The sequence below is a fragment of the Phaethon lepturus genome, unplaced genomic scaffold (assembly GCF_000687285.1).
Source record: "Phaethon lepturus isolate BGI_N335 unplaced genomic scaffold, ASM68728v1 scaffold24885, whole genome shotgun sequence".
NCBI classification, from domain to species: domain Eukaryota; kingdom Metazoa; phylum Chordata; class Aves; order Phaethontiformes; family Phaethontidae; genus Phaethon; species Phaethon lepturus.
In genome coordinates this window covers 1-20022 of record NW_010540203.1, presented here as the reverse complement: position 1 = coordinate 20022, position 20022 = coordinate 1, and the positions used below count along the sequence as shown (strand labels likewise).

Below are 20022 nucleotides of genomic sequence, written 5' to 3'. Positions count from 1 at the left end.
AATCTTGTAATCTGCAGCATACAGCTCTTCTTGTGCCCATAGTGTTTTGTGTGTTCATTTCGTGTGGATGTAGCAGGCCTTGGCATAGCCAGCTCTTCTAGGAGAAACTCTTGGGTTGTTTTGGAAAGAAAATACACTCACCATTTGTCTTCTGAGCTCCCTGCTTTGGATCACAGGTTCATCAGGAGGAATGGTGCTGGATTTCCACCCTCAGCTTTCCATACTTTAGAGTGACTTAGGTTTAGGAATATTGTGTGGAGCATCACATCCAATAAAAACCAGCTGCTAACTCTGGTGAGGACTGCGGGCACTCCTTTACTCCTTTCCTCAGTGACTTAGAGATGTTGCTCTTTGGTGCAAACCTAGAGATGCCTTTGATGCAAGTTCCTCTTGAGTCGGCGGCAGCGGTGATTGCTCAAACTCTTCCTTGACATCCATTCCTCCCCCAAGATGAGTAAAAGCAATGTTCGTGAATGCAGACAACAAATGAGAACAATTCCTAAGTTGCTTGTATGTCTCCTCTCTCTCACCTTTAACGGTGTGCTAAAAAAAAAAAATTATAATCTTATCAGGAGTCTTGAAAATCCTTTGTCAGTTCTTAATCATAACAAAGCTGAAACCAGATGAGGTTTCCTGGTAGTTTGTCCAGCCACCTGGATCCCTGCTTTCCTGCAGCCCATAGAAAAAAAAAAATCGAGGGGAAAAAATGTTCAAATTCTGCTTGTTTGGGGTTTTTTTCCTCCACGTGATTTGAAGCCAATTGGCTTTGAAAGTGTAACGTTTTTCACATGAAGTCCTGTTTCCTGACTGATGGCTGTTCAGACCCAGGCAGTTTGTCCCTTAGATGTTCTTCTGTACTTAATAAAAGCAACTTGACACTAGTACCAGCCAGAAACACGCTTCTCACTTTTCACCTGGTTTGACTTGCCAGCAAGCTTGGCAGGGTCGGTGTCCCACAGATGGATGGGGCATGCAAGTAAGGTGATACGTCTGGGTTTGAAATTGAGATGGTTGTACCTCACCTCATATCCCGCCTGCTTCAGGTTCATCTGTAGTAAGGGTGGTGTTGGTTCTCAGCAGCGTTTTGTTTACCTCTGTATTTACTGGTTTGATATTTGTTTGGTGTTTTATTGAGTGAAGATTGTAAATAAAACAAGTAACTGTTTGCTGTTATAAATTAAAGTTTTGGTCCTTACTGATCATTTCAATAAGGAAGAGAAGCAAAATGAGTTTTCTTACCTATATCTTTCAGTTCTTGTAAGAGGAGGTTCTTCTCCAAGCAGAGTTCTCTTCATTTTTTTTTTCTTTCTTTAGCCTTCCTTTCTTCAGCACAAAAGAAATATTAGATGAGACTGCGTGTGCTTTTGATGCTGACACTTCTGCATCATGTTGCATTTGTTTCTTAATTTCCATGTTGCAGTGGTTGTAGCCCCATGTCTCAAACCTATGAAACTCTTAGGAGTACGCATAGCAGCAGAGGGAGCTTTTGGCTAGGGGGAAAAACAAGTTAAATGAAATGTAAAAATCCCACAAAACCTTTGCTGCGTTGTCTCTGTAAGACACTTAGCAGTTCTATCTGTCCAGTAGTAGGTGATTTGTTCTTACTAACAAGAACAGTCAAAAGTTTATCTCAGAAAAACTGACTTTCCTTTTCATGTAACAGGAGTAAGATTTAATCTGTACAGAAAATGTGCTTTCACGGTTTTAAAAATCTCACAAAGAAATAAGAAAGGGTGAGTGAAAACCAGTGTGGTTTGGTGTTCAGCCCAGTGCTGGAGCAGAGCAGGAAGAGTTACCTGGTGTGTGAAATAGCTGCTCTTGGTTAAAAACTAGTATGTAAACACCATTGCATGTACTTACAATTTTAAATCAGACATACCTATTTCCCTGTTTTGACAAACAGTGGGTTTTTTTTTTTCAAGCTGCAGATGTTTCTGTTAAATTGAGTTCACACAGAAGCTTTTATTCTAGTTTATTTCTTCATCAGGTCCTTTGGGGTAGTTCTGTGGGAGCTGCTTACAGGAGAGATTCCCTACAAGGACGTGGACTCTTCAGCCATCATTTGGGGAGTGGGCAGTAACAGCCTGCACCTTCCTGTCCCTTCCACCTGCCCAGACGGCTTCAAAATCCTCATGAAGCAGACCTGGTAAGAGCCTGAACCCTGCACTGCACAGACCTAGGGCTGGCTCCCAGCTCTTGCCAGACTCCCAGTGAAACCAATGAAACCAGGGTCAGGGTGGGCACGCTGAGCCCAGAGCAGAGGGCTGTTAAATACTCTCACACTTGCCACGAGAGCAATAAGTTTTAACATTTTTGGATTCTGCTTCCTCGTGGCAGCAGACCTGGGCCCCAGGAGGACATTTGGAGCTTAGAGGAAGCAGGAAGAAACGTGTCTGGTTTGGTGGGTGGATGGGGCAGGGGAGGGAGCGGGCCAACACTTGAGACGGGCTAGTGAGGGGGAAGGAGTTGAGTAGGAGAGAAATGGGAGAGTAGAGCTTGATGAGAGCCCCAGGAGGGTGACAGTTAGCCAGGAGTGGCCTGTCCAGTAAGAATCAGGAGCGGGCAGCATGAAGGTCATCTCCAGCGCTCTTCGCAGAGGCGGTTACGTTGTTGTAGCAAAGTAGGTGATAAAAGGTAGCTCGGTGAAAAAAGAGAAAAGGAGCTGAAAGGAAAGTAGGGGTAAAATTTCTTAAGGCTGGCTCCAGAGCAAAAGGAAATGATTTTTCACTCTGAAACTCCCTTGTAAGTGACTGGCTTTGGAACTGGACAAAGAGAAATTCGAGCTTTCTGTATGAAGCCGGGATTTTACAGGTATAGATACGGAAAATGCTTTCAGTTTCCTCCACATGCCAGATTAGAGTTGAAATTCTTTGTCTTGGGTTATGCATTAATGCTTTGTCTTTGTAATTGCATCTTGACACAGAGTATGAGGGGTCTTCCAGCATTTTCCCCACTCCATGAGTTTTACCAGCCATCTTCCCGATGGCACCAAGGCAAAAGCAGGCCAGAGCACCTATGGATCTTTTCAGGTGGCCGTTTTCCCCCCTGACCTGAGTTGCAGCAGGTCGTGCTGTTGCAGTATGTGTCTAGGTACGGCTGCCCAAGGCAGGGAGCGGTCTGTGCGGCTCTGAACGCCGCATACGTACACTTGTGTCCCCACCTAGTGGAAGTAGGTGGTTTGTAGGGGAGAGGTGGCTGAAGGAGCTGTTTCTTGTCCTGAGCACTGAATCCATGCAGCAAGTCTGGTGGGTTCGGTCCTGCAGCTCGAGTGATGGTCTCTTTTTTTCTCAAAGATACAAATGGTTTTGTGCTTGAATGTGATCCTACAGAGATGTTCAGTGCATTACAATACTGCATAGGCTCAGGCATGTACTGTGTGGCAACATAGATACCTTTGGTTTATAAACACCAGTTTTGTTGAATGCAGATGATCATTTCCACTAGATTGAGCATTCCCAGTACAAAATTCGGAAATGAACAGGATCATGAACTGAGATCTGTTTCTTCTTGACAAACAAGTTAGGAACAGTTTCAGTTTGTATCCTATCTTTCACTTTGTAATCACATTTTCCTACCTTAAATGTTTTTCATCTCTTTTGTTTTTTTCAGAATTAGATCATCACAAACCAAAAACTGAATACAAAACAACTGTAGCACAATCAACTCATATTCAGCAAAAGAGAAAACCAGAAAAGCTCCTTTGCTCTAGTCTGTCAGCTACACAATTCAGAGAATACGTTCTAGTGAGAAGCCCTTTCAGAAGCGTAGGAGAAGCTAGCAATGTTAACCTTGTCTCATGCTTGGGTATTTGTCTGTTTTGATCCAGGCAGAGCAAGCCCCGGAATCGTCCTTCCTTCCGGCAGACACTGATGCACCTGGATATTGCATCTGCTGATGTGTTGGCTACTCCTCAGGAAACGTATTTCAAATCACAGGTAACTGGAGAGTGGCTGCAGCTCATGAGTACTAGAGTTAGTTCCAAGGATCTGATTTCAGAGGCCCAGCGAGTACAACAAAAGTCTGGATCCATGATTCCAGTTTGATTCCTGGGGAGAAGCAAACTGATGGGTATTTGAAAATCTTTTACCTAAACTTTTGCAAACTGAGACATCTGCTGACTTTAGTCAGAAACTCAGCGTCGTCTCATTCACTTCTCCCTGAGACTGCTGACTTTAGATGTTCTGCTCCCAGCTGTGCTCCCAGTGCTGTTGTACAGGAGACCGTGAGACTGTTGGGAGTGGAACCATCGCATTTACAGCGAAGATGAGCAGGGCAGCCAGTGGGACAGAGAGCTGTTACAGGGCAGTGAAGGGACTCTGGGACTTTCAGGGAAGATCTAAAAGTATGTTCTTAGGGATTCCTCTGAGTCCTACCCAGTGAGCTATTGTTTGCTCCCAAGGAGGGAATGAGAATGAAACCTTGCTGGTATAGACAATCTATACAGTGTTGGGGTGTACGTGAGGAAGTGGGTGCATTTATTAAAGCTGCAAGAACCAGGTCTTCAAGGGGCAAACAGAGTTAGTATCACCCTAGTGACAGTCATCACTCTCATGAATATAGCTTTCCAAATCATAAGCCTTTCTGTTTACTTTAAATGACAAAAAGGAAAGAAAATGTTGTCTTAGGATGAATGTTCAGGAATTTGTAAAAATATTTTTTAGAAAATGCATATATGTTTTAAATGACCTAATCAGAGCACAAAATTGGAAAAACCATTTGAAAATCCTGAAACTAAACATGCTGCGATGTTGTTACCTAAAATAATTCAGCTAATAGAAATACATTCTCAACCCAAACCTGTAATTTTCTGCAGACGCAATGAAAGTTGCCCAAGAGTTTTTCCTGTGGTACGACTAGGGATCTCAATTCTTTGTAAATACCTAAAAGTAAATTGCTTTCCTAGGCTGAATGGAGAGAAGAAGTGAAGAAACATTTTGAGAAAATTAAAAGTGAAGGAACTTGTATCCACCGGCTAGATGAAGAATTGATTCGTCGTCGAAGAGAAGAGTTGAGGTCTGTTGACAGTCTTTTTATATTTACTGCTCATTTTTCCCATACAGCTTGTGATAATAGCACTGAAGCAGGTACATCCATCTCAGTGGAAAATGCATTTTGCAGTTTGCTGTGAGCTTTCTCTGCCCCGATACTTTCTTTGGATTAGTTATTTCCAGAGAAGTGAACACACTCCAATTTATCAACCCACCAAAATTAATTTTGAACATTAGACCAACTTAAAAATGAAAGCAGAATGTTTATTTAAGAAAGAAAAGTCTTACCTTGTGTGATAGAAACTTGCAAATATCGTTATGACAGAGAAACGTAAAACACCAAGTAGCAGTCCTGTGTCAGACCTGAGAAACCAAAGGAAACCTTGTTCAGCAGGTTTGATGTAGTTGCTGATCGGTGTTCCCTAGCCCTAGGGAGCTTTTGATGGTCACATCTTTCAGCTGTGATTCAAGATGTCTTCTGCAACTATACGGTAGCTGTAGGGGCATACTGGTTTTTATGAAGTACAAACAGGTGACTTCTTTCCCTGTTTCTTTAAAAGCTGACTTAGCCCCTTCTCTGTGCAAACAGGATGATCAGGGCTTGGCCAAAGGGCTTGTGGATGCATGTGAGGGATTTGCAGCTTTTCTAGTGAGAAGCATTGCCATCTCTCAAGACTGCTAAACGCTTTTTAAATCGTATCATGATTCATCGGTGTACCAAGCTCTTAATTGTCAGTCACTGTTAGCTCTCTGGGGTTCAATGCAATACAGCTGGCAAATTTGACTTTTAGAAGACCTTTTCCTAAAGTGCCTGCACTTTTCCTTTTTTTCTTCTCTTGGTCCACAGACATCAGACTGTGAAATAATGACTTTTCTGTTTTTCAGGCATGCATTGGATATCCGAGAACACTATGAGAGGAAGCTGGAGCGAGCCAATAACTTATACATGGAGCTCAGCGCTATTATGCTGCAGCTGGAGGTCCGTGAGAAGGAGCTCATAAAGTATGTATCTTTGGGCATAATGGCATGCCATGCACGTGGTAATATGCATACAAGAGGAAAAAAATACTTAATTTCTCAACTGCATAGTGGCACCTGCAGATTTAGTGTCCCTGACAAACTTACAGGGTAAAGAAAGAGCTGGCGAGCAGACACAGGCCTCTTAAGAGTAGGTTACTGCAGACTACTTACTGCACGTATCTTTACCCAGTGTTTACTGCCTGGGAGAAAGGCACCTTTCCCATTTGGTGTTGGCATCCTTTGGCCCCTTTGTAAAGAGAAAAGCAGTGCTGTTTCTGGACCGTGCGCCAGCGCCCTGTTCCAACTGTCTGATCTTTGCAGAGAGAATTTAGAAAATGACTATGTCCTTTCCCAGAAGAGCATGTTGTGTTGCACCCAGCCATAGCTGAGAAACAGGCACGCAGTGTGCTTACAGGGGAGCTGTGTTTCTGTCCAGAAGCAGTTGCAACTGGATAAAGAGAGAACTGATCTGGGGTTTTGTGTTTTTTTTTTGTTTTTTTTTTTTCTTTCCCAATGTTTCAGGAGGGAACAAGCGGTGGAAAAAAAATACCCTGGCACTTATAAACGCCACCCAGTCAGACCAATAATCCATCCCAATACAGTGGAGAAGCTGATGAAGAGGAAAGGGGTCTCCCATAAACCAGGCAGCCAGACTAAACGGTAAGAAGTAACAACCTAGTTCTGTGCCGGGAACCATCCCCACTGAGATGAGCAGGCACTTATATTTGGAGTCTGATGACAACATAGGACAGGCCAAAGGGATGTTCACTCTTGGACCTGGTCTCAGAATCACAACTGTTTAATTGTCTTAAGGTAAAAGGGATGAATCCTGCCATCCCTTCTACCTGGGCAGCTCTCTGGAACCATTTTTTTCTCAGATGATGGTGCTTTGACAGGAATGTGTTGTCTTGAATTCTTAACTGTCCAAGCAGCCAGCAGTTAGATCATCCTTGACCTGAATGGCGATAAGCAGGGTGAGGGACTGTGGAAATCAGCCAGTCCTCAGGGAGGATGGACTCACTGTTGGGGAATTAAATTGGGATTTGAGATTTGGGAATTCATGCTGTCCTTGCAGCTCTTTCTCTTCTGCATGACTTTCAGAAAGTAAGATTTTTTTTTTTTTTTTCAGAGGTGTTGTCTATTTTATTCTTTGCTTTTCTGGTATTTCCAGGAGTTAGAGTCCTGATTAACAGTGAATCATCACTTCTGAATTAATATCCACATAGGCTTCTGAAATAAGCAGGCTGCTAAACATCAGCAGATTGGGACCCTAGCGTGCTGAGCATTGTATATATACATAGTAAGAGACATGCCCTACACCAAGGTCTTAGGAGGGAGCTATTTTGGGAGCAGAATGTCAAAATAACAGCGGAAAAAGGAGAGTATGTGGCAGCTATTGGAAAAAGCAGCAAGAATGAGTGTAGAGCATGATGGGCTGAATGGGAAGGACATTGAGGGGAGAGAATCAAAGGAAACTAAATGCAGAAGTCAAACAACTGAAGGGGAGGGAAGCCTGTAGATTTTAGAAAGCAGAGCGTGCTTATGGCTACAGCTGCCTCTTCATCTTGGCTCTGGGCCAATGTCATTTCTTAATTTGTGGTTTAATGTGTAACTTCTGCTGACTGTCTCTCAGGCCAGATCTGCTGAAGTCAGAGGGCATACCCAGCACAGAAGCAGCATCCAATGGCTCACCAGTCTCAGGAAGTCCTAAAATGTCAACACTGAGTGGCAAAAGCCGCTACCGCAGTAAGCCACGTCATCGCCGAGGGAACAGCAAAGGCAGCTACAATGATTTTGCAGGGATCTTGAAAAACCAGCCAGTGCAAGATGATGCAACCCCACCTCCACCTCATAATCATTCTCATCATCAGGGCCTACCGCAGCAACCTGGCCACAGCCATCCCCATGGCCATCACTCACGGCTTCATGCCCACGGACAAGATATTGCCAACTGCGCAAACAACTTAAGGTACTTTGGCCCCGCAGCAGCGCTGCGGAGCCCTCTCAGTAACCATGCGCAAAGGCGAATGTCTGGTTCCAGCCCCGATCTCATCTCTGCTGCCATGGAAGCAGATTGCCGAAGGAATCTGGAGAGCAAAGAAAGCAAAGCTGATCATTGGGAGTGTTGCAAAACAGATCCATATAATTCCTGTCTTCAGTGCAGGGAAGAGGACAGTGGTCAGGTACAGATGTCATCTGTTGAAACAGGGGTGAGCCGTTCTCAATCACCAACATCTGTTTCCCTATACGAAAATGCGCAGTTCATTGAGAAGACGGAGGAGGAGGGCTTCAGCAACTGTAAGTCAGCGTCCGCCCTAGGCACTCCCCAGCACATGGCTTCCTCAGTGCTACCTTGCAAAGCAAGACCCCTTCAAAAGGTAAGGGCAAAGCACAGTGATTTGAAAAAAGCCCCAAAGCTTGCTCCTGTTCTCCCTCTCCATCAAAAGAAGGTGTGTAGCATAGGCTAGTGTCTGGATATAGGATAGTAGTAAAGCCATGTTTCCCATGCACATAGCAGTCAAGTTACGTGTACAACTTTATCTTAAAGAAATCAGTACAGGAACAGTTTTTCTTCATTCCTCCTGCTTCCATCCAGGTGGTGAAAGAAGTAGGAACCAGTCTGAGTAGAGTTCAAAGAGCAGGAAAACTGAGCCTGGGTGGAAAAGTGAAGGAAAAGAGGATGAGTACCAGACCAAGAGTGTGTTTTGGGCCCAGAATGAAGGGAGGAGGACCTTCTATTACAAGCGGATGGGATGAGGTAGAGGCTGAGTCTGAGTGAGGGGTTGGATAGCATAGGAGGAGGCTGTAAAACCCAAGAGTGCAGGGTGTGGATTTGGATGGGAAAAGGAGAATAAAAGGCTCTCTGCTCACTGAGGTAGAGAATGGAACAAAACTCAAGTTTTGCTAGTTTGTGAAACCCACCAGCAAAGGCTGTGTCATCCCCTGTCCTGTTCTATGATGGGCTCATGTAGAAGAGGGTGGAAGTCATAAAGCTAAGGGTGCCAGATCAGCTCAATAATTTATGTAGATTTCAGTATGATACTAATTACTTGATTTGCTTCTGTAAAAATCTGGAACATTGTGTACTCAGTGCCTGCTAAAGTACTCCAGTGTATTTCAAAGTCGATCACTCCAAATTCAGAAATGGCAGCATTGAGACTGCCTGAAATAACCTCCTGGTAAGGAGATGTCCGATTCAGTTTTCGCTGATACGCGGGTTATTTTCTTGTCTAGATTGTTGCAGCCCGTTGACACAGTGACTTTGTCCTGGAGGACCAAGGGGCAGCCATGTAGTTGCATGTTTGTCCTTTCACAACTGTGACACCATTCTTGTCCTTGTTTTCTGCCAGAGCGGTGATGACTCTTCAGAAGAGGAAGAGGGTGAAGTAGACAGTGAAGTGGAGTTTCCTCGTAGACAAAGGTAAAAGGTGAATTCACTCTAATCTCTCTTTGCTGGGACAAAACTTGGGAGCAGAACTGTCATAGCAGCTACACCAGCATTGAAACTGCAGAAGGTGCTGGCAAAAGAAAAGAATCGCGTTCAGTGTGTCCCATCCACCCTCGGCTGATCCCTCACATTCACTCACTGTTTTCAGCCTGTTGTGAGATGTTTTCTCTAGCATAGCTTTTCTGCTGCAGGCTGTTTGTAGCACAATTTGATCACATGTGATAATGTTATCCAGCCTATAAAAATAAGCTGCTGCATCTGTTTCACCAGAATCAGACTTAACTGGATGTTGGGATCCTTTGTGGACTCTTTCAAGTGTTGTTCATTAACTGTTGCTGCAGTGGGGCAGACTCCAGCACCTTTGTAGTTGAATTCAAATAGGATTGAAGAGCGAGGGGACAACAGGGCAGGTCAAATTTGATGGCGTTGCCTGTAAAATAAGACTTGAGGGAGTATTCCTACCTAAGCCTATGTAATAGTGGGCTTTACAGTCCTGTGCTCAGGAAAGAGATCATGGAATTGGTCCCATAGCTTTATGAAAGCAGCTGCTTAAAGTGCAGAAGTGATCCCATGAGTAAATAGGTTAAAAATTGTTAGGAAAGGAGCAGAGAAGAAAATAAAAGCTTGTCTGCTGTTGTATACATCCATGGCACACCTGCAGCTTGAATCTTAAATGCTACCTTCGTTGCCCCAGCTCAAAGACCATGGTGAAATTTGAAAAGGTACTGAGAAGTGTGACAAGAATGGTTAGAGATGGCTTCCATAGAAGAAAAGATTAAATCCATGAGAAATGTTTGTCTAGCAGGAGGAGAGGCGATACTGGAGGTGCATGAAGTTGTAATTTATGTGGAGAAAATAGGCAAGGAATGGTTCCTCACGTTCATGTTAGGGACACCTAGTAAAGCAAATGGAGGGTTTAAAATGAACAGAAGGAAGTGCTTTTTCCATCCAAAACATTTTCACATGTGGAGCTCATTGTCAAGGTATGCTGTGGAAACCAAAACATAAACAGGTCATAAGTGTTAAATTTATGGAGTATAGATCCATCGGTGGCTGTTAAGGACTGTCATTCAGGTTTGATCTTCAGCTCAGAAGTCAAATTTGATGAATGGTACAAACCAGGAAGATATGCCGGGAGAAAGCAGGCTCTGTCTGCACACCCTGTTCTCATACTTCTCCCAGGTTTTTCTTCCTACTCAGGTTTGGAGACAGAATGCTGGGCTAGATGAGTTTCCTGACTCATATGGTTTTGTGTGATTGTTGCTGCTTCAGTGATTTACTAACTTGGAAGACAAATTGCCTTTCCTGAATTCAGTGTGATGACCTGTTGTGGGTCTCCTGGCATGTTCAGTCAACTGATATTTTGTACCATTACTGTTGAATCCTGGCATGAGGTGATTTCCACATTCAAGTAACTGAGCTTATTTTTGAGCGCGCATAGCTAAATTCTAGCCTGGCTGTTGGGATCACTTCCCAGGTGATGCAGATATTCCCAGCTGAGTTAGTTTGAACCTTACAGTACAGCCTTTCTTTAGGAAAGAGGACTGTTAAATATGCTCCAGGGCAGATCAGCTAATATGAACATGTAGCAGACAAGACCAAGTAAGAACAGATGAACTTAAAGATGCAGATCTTGAACTAAATCGTTCAAAAGGTGGTAGATTTTCACAGCTCCAAGATGTGAAAGGCGGCCCACCACTTCGCAGAGCTCTTGCTGCCAGCTTTACAGGTCAGTTATGGCTCAGCTGGAGATGTGTTCTTAGGGTGGGAAGAGGCTCTTGGAGACTTGATGCAAAGCCTTTTCTAGGGGGAGGACCTATTTTGCTCAAAGACGTTTTTGGAAGGTTCAAGCCCTTAGCCCAGGGTGGAGAAGCAACTGGGCAGTATTGCGTGCGCTGTGCCTGGGCAATACCCGCTAGGGAGAACAGGCTTGAGTGGCCTGGGCTGCCTGTTACAGTGAGCGAGCCCTATTCTTCTTGCGCTGAACATGCCAGGTAAAAATACAGGTGCAAAAATCTGCTTTGCATTGTGTGCTTCAGAAAGGAAGATGGGAGATTTGCCAGGGAAACCTGTGTAAGGCTGTAGCAGCCACTCTGCATTCACTGCACTACTTGATGTGAGGGTTTTGACTGCAATATATGCCTCGAAAGCAAGCTGCCTGGTACCCTCACTACATGTCAGGAATGGAATTCCTTATGTTTGAACTCTCACGCTGCACTGGCTCGCCAGCTCGTTCTTCTTCTGTGCAGGGAGAGCGTGCGCAGAAGCCTGTCCACTGAGAAGCTCTAACTTTTCTAGCTGGCAGTGGGCACCGGGGGACAGGCTCATCCAGGCCTGAGCGGGCACCAGGAGCAGGCTTTGTCAAGGCCAGGCATAAGCAGAGTAGCCGAACAGAGCACGCAGGAAACTGCTTTTCCTTTGCAATCAGAGGCACTGTGATATAAGCTGAAGGCTGAACTACTCTCCTGCTTTGCAGACCTCACCGCTGCATCAGTAGCTGCCAGTCCTACTCAACCTTCAGCTCGGAGAACTTCTCTGTGTCAGATGGAGAGGAGGGGAACACAAGCGATCATTCAAACAGCCCGGATGAGTTGGCCACCAAGCTGGAAGATGACCTGGCTGAGAAGCTGGATGACATGTTGTCCCAGACTCCAGAGATCCCCATTGAAATCTCCACCCAGTCTGATGGGCTTTCAGACAAAGAGTGTGCTGTGCGGAGAGTCAAGACTCAGATGTCTCTGGGCAAACTTTGTGCAGATGAACACAGCTGTGAGGCGAGTTTAGCAATCTCCTCTTCCTTCTACTGAGTAAAAAAAAAAAAGAATGTTATGCAGAGGAATCCAAGGGCTAGAAAGTTGGATGACTGACGAGGAAATGCTGTGGTAAATGTACTACGGCAAAGCAACTGCTTAAATACCCAGTCTTTCTTATCCTTGGCCAGATGAGTAGGCGGGGGAAAGTAGCACAAACAAAGCTGAATATAATGTGCTGGTAAAGATGAGTGTGATATTGGGAGGCCATCGGATTTGCAGTTGCATTAAGTGGGATAAAAAAATAGCACATAAAGTAGATAAGGAAATGGAAGGGATATAAGCTCTCTGCCTCAAACTTATCTATTGGCAGCCTTGCTGACGAATCTAGAATTATTTTCTTCCTTTTACTGTCTTTCAAGTGTTTGGGAGGGGTAGGGCAGAGCCTGCTGCACCATCTTCTCATAACTCCGTCTGTGTTCGGTGGTACTCTGACCAGTTATTTTTCTGCTGTCCCCTCGTTGAGAGGAGGCAAGTGACCTTTGGTAGAGTGTTTGTGTGTTGTTGCTATCTCCTGTGTGCTGCCAGTCTCTCCTCCTCTGCTGGTGGTACCTTTGCCTGTCTGCTGTTACAGACTGGGACGGTGTGGGAGATCTGCAGTGGAGAAATGTTGCTCAAATCTTCCCCTTTCCTTTTGCTTTTCAGAACCCAGCACAGTTTGGAGAATCAGACTGTGACTCTTCTGAAGGGGAGTGTTCTGATGCCACAGTCAGGACCAATAAGCCCTGCAGCTCTGCTACTTGGTAATACAGATCTCCCCCAAAGCTTCCTGATACTGGCATTTTGATTTCCCTGAGATTCCACTTCATTCCCCTTCATCACACTTTACAGGAAGAGAAGATGCTTCTCCTTCCCACCCCAGGAGTGATTTGCAATAACCCGAATCTCTGGAAAATGTCCAAATGAAATTAATTCTCTTTGAGCATTTCAATCAAGAATGGCAGGGATGTATTTTATTGAATAATCTAGTTACTGTAACATGGATATTTATTTTTTTGACATTTTAACACTTTTTACTGTAAAGAGTGGATTGTATTTATAGACACACAGACTTGTTGCAAAAAAAAAAAAAGTTCAGAAAGCAAGCACATTACAGAGAAACATCCTGGGAGTCCTGCCTGGACAGCTTTGTGTACAAACGCGGGGGGATTCTCTTGCTGCTTTCACAGGGGACCAGGCCTTGTGGCCCTGAAGATTGGAGAACAGATCAAAAAAACTAAACCACTCAGTCTTATCAAATGAGGAAGCACGAAAAGACCTTACTGTAGGGTAACCTGTGAACAAAGCCTATTCAGTATAACCAGCTGGGTCATTTTTAATCAGAAGGTGGACATGTTCCTGGAGAAAATTGGTACCGAGGTGCTAACGTCCAGGGTCTTCTGAGTTGAGATATCCCCAGGAATGTAATAGTGGGTTTTATTTTAAGGATTTTTAGTTTCTTTTTTTAATCAGCATTTTGTTGTGAGATCCTGCAAATGTATTCTAACCTCGTCCTCTCGAGAGTTGGTATAAGAGCACTTCTTAACATCGTCCTTGCTTCACTCTGGCAGTGTTGATCTCCAGTTGAGCAGGGAAAACTCTTTCAGATGCAGTGTGCCATTTCCCAGTTTACTTCCTCCTCTTACCTCCTGTATGTTTCAGTCAGTCAAAGAAATCAATCAAATCAGTGTTGGAAAAGTGAGAACTTGCAAACCATGGAAAGCACATTCTGCAGAGCCTGAGCACTATTCTGGGGAGGAAACTGGAGATGCCTGTACTGGACGTGGAGAAGCAGTCTCTCACCTACAACAGCATCGGTAACCAGCAGAGAGCTGTGTGGTGAGGGGGAAGACTGGGAATCGCTGGCCTAGATAAGAGCATCAGCCCTGCTCCATCTCCTTATTCACTGTACGTTTTTGCAAGTGTTAACAGCTGCCTGCCCTTCATGTCAGGCTTTGTGCAAAACAGGTCGCACAGGGAATTGTGGTGGCGGCTGTGGCACAGCTGTGTCTCGGGTGTACCCTGAGGCCTCTGTTTCTCCTTCAAGCTGAAACTCTGCAGGTGAAAGTGAGGATAGTACTGGTATGTGACAGGCCGAGGCATTGGCAGATGAGAGTAATTTGTTTTCTGATAGAACTCATAGTGCCTTCCCTTCAAACACTACTCTTCTAAACTGATATTTAAAGAGAACAAAACGATAGAGCACGTTTCCCCCCCACCTAAGTTGATGTCCCCCTGCAAGAGCTTTTCGCTCTTCCCTTCCTAGCGTGCTGGCTGGCGCGGCTGTGCCACGCGTGTGGCACACGGCCGCGCTGCTGGGTGCTGCTCTGCAGACTGGCACACCAGCCTGAGATGAACGGCAGGAATGGACCATGGACAGGTACTTCTGTTGCTTTGTTTGTTTACATTTTGTGTTAAAATATTGGTTTGAATTTAACTGTGGTAATTTATAGCCTCATGGCAAAATGAAGGAAAATGTCTTATACAGAGAGCAGTATTGTATGAGTTAAATTATCCCATATTTTAAAAATTTTGTAGCTGGACTACACACAGATCTTAAGTTATGATGTTATTTTATTATTTATTATCATTTCTGTAGATCAGAAGGTTGGCTTCACCGCTAGCACAATTGTAATCTGTTTGTGTGATGTTACCTTCTCCCTGGTCGCTTGAGGGGGTGGGAGCAGAGCTGGTCTCGGCGCCTGTCAGTAGTTGCTGCCTCTCTCCTGATTTCCAAGGATGCTGTTACACCGGGGCAGACAACCTGTCACAGTCAGCCCTGTGAGCCCTGTGATAGTCCTCGTGGTCGATGCTGCAGTTTGCTCGAGTTGCCGATGGAGTTGGCAGCCCCTGAGCCGGTGGGGAAGGGTGATCAGGGAGCGAGTGGCTTTTGAATTGATCATGGAGTGAATAACCTTCACAAGATCCCCTGGCAAGAGCATCCAAATAGAGAAGCAGAGAGGAGGGCAATTGCTCTGGGCAGCGGGTACGAGATCAGGGGTGGCCAGCAGTGGATCCACGTGGTGGATTGCCAGTGCAGGACCAAAACAGGCTGCTGGAGAGGAGAGGGAGCGACCAGCTCACCCCTGCCTGCAACAGCAATACTCAGCTCTGGGTGGAGGTGGAATGCGGAGGGAGTAAAGCTCTTTTCTGGCTTGTTTCTTGTTTCCTCTCCCCGTCCCTCATTCCTCCTCCCAAATGTTCTCTGTCTCTCAGCCAGCGGCAGGAGGAGGTGACAGGGCCAGAGGTGGCTTTGCTGTCGTGGTGTGGGAGGGTTTTGGTGTGGAAGAGGCGGTGTAGATGGTTACTCGGGAGCCTGGAGGCCGGGCTGCAGGCATTTAGCAGGGGAGAACTGTGTGCAGGGGAGAACAGAACACACACACACGAAGAGGAATATCAAACTATTGTGTAAAGGGAGGTCGAGGACTGCCATCGAATGTCCCCCGCAGCAGAGGATGCCAGGCCTTACGCCCCTGGAGAGACCCCGCTGCTCAGGTCTGGCAGGCTTCCTGGCAGACGTGAGGCTGTTCACTGCCCGTGGGCAGCGTGATGTCAACCTGACCCAGGGCCCTGCGGTGCCCACCGCCCGTGGGCAGCACTGGTGTCCTTCGGGCAGCCCCAAAGCAGAGCTGGCTCTGGCTCAGGCCTGTCAGAGTCTCCGTGCAGGGACTTCAGTCTGTGACGATTCAGTCCGTAACAAAAAGATGCCAGAGGGGTTTGGGTACCTGTGGTCTCTGCTTAGAGCTCCTCCACCTTGTGCTGAAGCTCCTCTGGGACTGCAGAGATGCATAGAAGCTTTGATGCGTGGGCATTTGGGACCCTTCTGGGCCAGCCGCCTCGGGTGTGTGCTCATCCCTCCCTGTCCTTGCTGGGGGACATGCTGGCCCATTCTGCAGCCTGGAAAAGCAGAACTAAACCCTTCAGGTTGTCTGCTGCCACTCTTAGCTCTAGTTTCTTTACACGCCTGGGTCATTGCACTCTTATGGTGCAGCATCACTCCTTCTAACTGCTGCCTGCTATGCAGCGTCCCTCTGGGACTGCCATGGGGCTGCTCCCCCTCGCCTAAATGCGTAACCCTGTACCCGTGGAGATGTAATCCCAGCGTCCCGCTACACACGCATCTCGTGCCCTCGGCCGTGTGCGGGCAGGGGTGGTTCAGCACCTCCTGCGTTCCTGGGACGGTTGCTGTCTGTTCTGCAGGGGGTCATATAGACACTTTCCTTAATGAAACCTACCCAGAATTGCACATAGACGTGATCTCCACATGGCTGTATGGGCACCTCTGCTGCGGCTCCTCGCACTTTCTCTCCTAGCCAGGGTATGGGGCTGAGAGGCGTAAATCGGCCTGCTTCCTCCTCGCAGTAACACATTTGCGGGACAGAAGTAAACTGTGGGTTCCCTTTTCAGCATCCTGACTACCCTGATCCAGTTCTCATGGCTGCTGACAGCCCCTGAACACTAGCCTAGATTTTCTCCCAGAGCTGAATGTTGCCTTCCCCACTGTCGTGTTAAGTAACCATTTCATCTTGGCCCTGTCCAGTAGTGTTCATCTCTCTCCTCCCTGCTCTGCGGATTCCTGATACAAACTTGATTTTTTTTGTATTGAACAGTGTACAGTGATGGAAACAAGAATGACTATCAAAGCAAACAATGCATGGAATAAAAAGCCAGTGTACTTCAATACTTCTCAGGCTGGTCTGGTGATCTGGGAGTGGTTTCGCATGTACTTTGGGATGTCATGAAGCCTTTTAATAACTAACACCATGTTAGTGAGCAGCTTGTTGTTACCTGTCTCTGAACACAGCTGAGCTGGAACTACTGGCAGCTCCTGAGTAACTGGGCAGAGGCTTGGTCGGACGCACATAGCCTACTGAGCCCTCGGGTGTCCCTGAACATTGGCCTTTACTCTTGTCAAATGAGTGATTTTTTGCAGCGTGGGCCGGGGGATTGAGTCTGCAACTACCACTCCTCATCCGGGGAACCTTGCTGTCCCACTCAGCTCCAACCCTGCTGGTGGGGAAGGTGCTAAAATGGATGAAGCATTCACTCTTCCAGGTTCCTGGGTGCCCTGGGGTCTCCTGTCGGCCCCCTTCCATGCCAGAAAGTTTATTTTATCTGCTGAGTGGAGGGGAAACTGGAGAGTAGAGCAAGGTGGTGCAAATACCAAAAACCCAGGAGCATTGTATCATCCATGGGGGCTACTGTTCTCCAGCAACTGGGACAGAGCCTACCTGCTTATTTGGAAACCTTCTAGTTATACATGAGCAAATACCTAAGTTCAAAGGTGCTTCTCAAGGACAAACTACTGCCAGCCAGCCACATCCATTTTTTTTTTTCCCCACCTTCAGTCTTTGTGGGGAGGAGCAGGCACTGAGAGGCCTCGGAAGCAATCTCCTGTGTGCTGACATGGGAATGATACATACAGGCAGCTTATAGCTGGCCCCAAAACCGGAACAATTTTGCTGCAGGCTGCACTTACTTAACATCTGAATGATGGAGGAAGAGTCTTCCACATCTGTGAAAGCTCTCCTACAGAAGGTGACAGGACCCTGAAACACCATTATTTTTTCTCAACTTGGTACTTGTATTACTGCACCTAACAGCACAGAAGTGCATGCTTTGTCACTTTTAGGCCAAAAATGCTAATTAAGTATGGGTGTGGAGAGGGGAGGGAGCAGGGCCAGGCTAGAGCTGGGAAATACTACTAGAACAGTGGTGAAAAATAGCCCGGACTTTTGCTGTTGCAGCTCAACACAGCCCCGTGTGCTGCGGGCTCCTCGGTGACAAAGGATGAGGCTGGGCAGAAAACCAGCCTGCCTCGCGCTCGGAGCCGGCAGCAGCTGTCCACTGCCACCTCAGTCACACCACTGCGACCAGCTGGGCTTACAAAGCTGGGCGTGGTGGGACGTGCAGGAGCACAAGAGAAGCTGAGGGCTGGTAGGGAGACCGCGGTGCTTTGCCCTCGTGTTCAAGAGCTGGGAGGGACAAAGGGGTTCTGGATTGTCTTCCTCATGGGATGCTAATACTCCTACTATTTTTTTTTTCCCCATGGCTAATACATTTGCAGTGGGCTGGCAACACCCTCAAGCACACCGGAGACCCAGGCTAATTTAAAGGAAACAGGCAAATTAACTGGAGTATTCACAAAGCCCCTGTAGAGTGCTCTCCGTGCAGATACATGCACAGTTAAACATTCATTAAAAATAAGAACCTTACACCTCCTCTTAGACGAGAAGAACAATTAAAAACTGCGACTGTCCTTGGTCCACAGTGGCACAGAGCATGCAGAATATAACCCAGAGGAAGACACACCTGCAGCTTTTGCGAGGCGGTCCCCAAACATCAGGGGCACCTGAGCCATCACAAGTTCTTTTTGCCATTAAGTAACTGAGTGTGCTTGTCCTCATCCAGCTTCAAGTGCTTCTTGCTGTATTTCTTGATGAGGGTCCCTGGTATCAATGCTGCCACAGCCATCGCAAGCAGTTTGAGCAGCGTGTCCCAGGAGACAATGGCATCCAAAGAGGTGATTTGTGACAGAATGGCTCCTGTCTGCACACAGATGAAGTTATATGGTGTAAGACCTGAAAGAATCAGAGAAAAAAAAAAAAAAGCCTGTTAGCATCACCCTCCATGTATAATCAGCTCAAATATGGCCTTGCCCAAGGCCAGGCACGGGGGTCTGCGCTCATAATGGAAAAAACAGGGTGTGAGTCAAAACTTTGCTGCATTGGTGATGCACACGTATTTGCAGAACACTCTGAGACCTGAGCATAAGGAAGCAGGAAGGCAAACAATTAAATGGGGCAGAGTCACAGCTACGACCCTGCCGCTCTGCCTCCACCAGCTCCCCAGGCTACCCGGGGCTCAGTGATGAGGAGAGAGGCAATGGCATGCGGCCCCCTCAGACAGTCTCCCTAGGCCTTACCGATCAGAACGGAGAAGAAGAACTGGGACACAGGGATGTTTAAAATGGGAGCCGAGAGATTCAGAAACCAGTTTGGTGTCATGGGGAACAACCTCAGGAACAACAAGAAGAAAAATAAGCAGCTCCTGTTCTCTTCCACCTGCCAAGAGAAATGTTCCAAATTATTTCTGCTCTTGAGGCAGCAGTAACATCTGAATGGCCACGATACTAAAGTGAATGTAAGTTGTCTTCTACCATGCTGCAACATAACACCAGTCCAGCGGTTAAAGGGGCAACTTTATGTACAGGTGGTGAGCTAGCCCCTTCCATGCAAGCGGTGAAAATGGGATCTAACCTGAATGAGAGAGTGGGAAGTCAACAGCAGAACCACCTCCAGCTGTACAACGTAGCACAGGATGGGTGGAGACAGTTCTGGAGCACAGGGGCTTCCCAATCAATCCATTATCTTACTTCTGATTTTCCTTGGGATCTGGGATTTTCTGTGCACCCCCTTTGCAAACAGTCTTGCTCCCAAAAGAGCCATCCGCTCCTAGGTTGTGTCTTTTACTAAGCCAACCCAAAAGGCAGCCTCCTCCAGGGGAAACTGGGCATCTGCAGAACCCAGCCTGTTCTTACCTTTCTTTGCAGCAGTGCCACTTTGTCAGGAAAGTAGTAGATGACGAACTGCTTTCCGAACGCGCTGGAGAGCAGGTAGCAGAAGGTCGCTCCCACAGACGTCAGGGCCGAGCACAGTGCCAGCCCGGTCCACGGCCCAAAGAGTGCTCCAGCCAGAACGTTCTGCCAGGGCACAACACCGAGTGACAGCCCGGGGGGACACGCACCCGCGTCCCGCCAGCCTGGCTGCCTTCGGCC

At 46.6% G+C, this 20022-nt stretch overlaps 2 protein-coding genes across 2 annotated transcripts in view; one reads left to right on the top strand and one right to left on the bottom strand.

Annotated features, from left to right (window-relative positions):
- The window catches only part of MAP3K13 (mitogen-activated protein kinase kinase kinase 13), a 36790-nt gene extending 23452 nt beyond the window's left edge, over nucleotides 1-13338 (top strand). Inside the window, exons 6-14 of the mRNA XM_010287377.1 lie at nucleotides 1988-2146; nucleotides 3827-3935; nucleotides 4904-5013; nucleotides 5874-5990; nucleotides 6531-6668; nucleotides 7642-8386; nucleotides 9359-9429; nucleotides 11933-12230; nucleotides 12912-13338. Coding sequence (XP_010285679.1) covers nucleotides 1988-2146; nucleotides 3827-3935; nucleotides 4904-5013; nucleotides 5874-5990; nucleotides 6531-6668; nucleotides 7642-8386; nucleotides 9359-9429; nucleotides 11933-12230; nucleotides 12912-13013 — 1849 coding nt within the window. The 3' untranslated portion in view covers nucleotides 13014-13338. The remainder of the gene's footprint in view (nucleotides 1-1987; nucleotides 2147-3826; nucleotides 3936-4903; nucleotides 5014-5873; nucleotides 5991-6530; nucleotides 6669-7641; nucleotides 8387-9358; nucleotides 9430-11932; nucleotides 12231-12911) is intronic.
- Nucleotides 13339-18408: 5070 nt separating this feature from the next.
- TMEM41A (transmembrane protein 41A) lies at nucleotides 18409-19947 on the bottom strand (the record flags this gene model as incomplete). The annotated part of the gene is made up of 3 exons (XM_010287378.1): nucleotides 18409-18826; nucleotides 19171-19309; nucleotides 19786-19947. Coding segments are annotated over 3 exons (522 nt in total), but the record flags the coding sequence as incomplete, so codon positions are not given.
- Nucleotides 19948-20022: the final 75 nt, after the last annotated feature.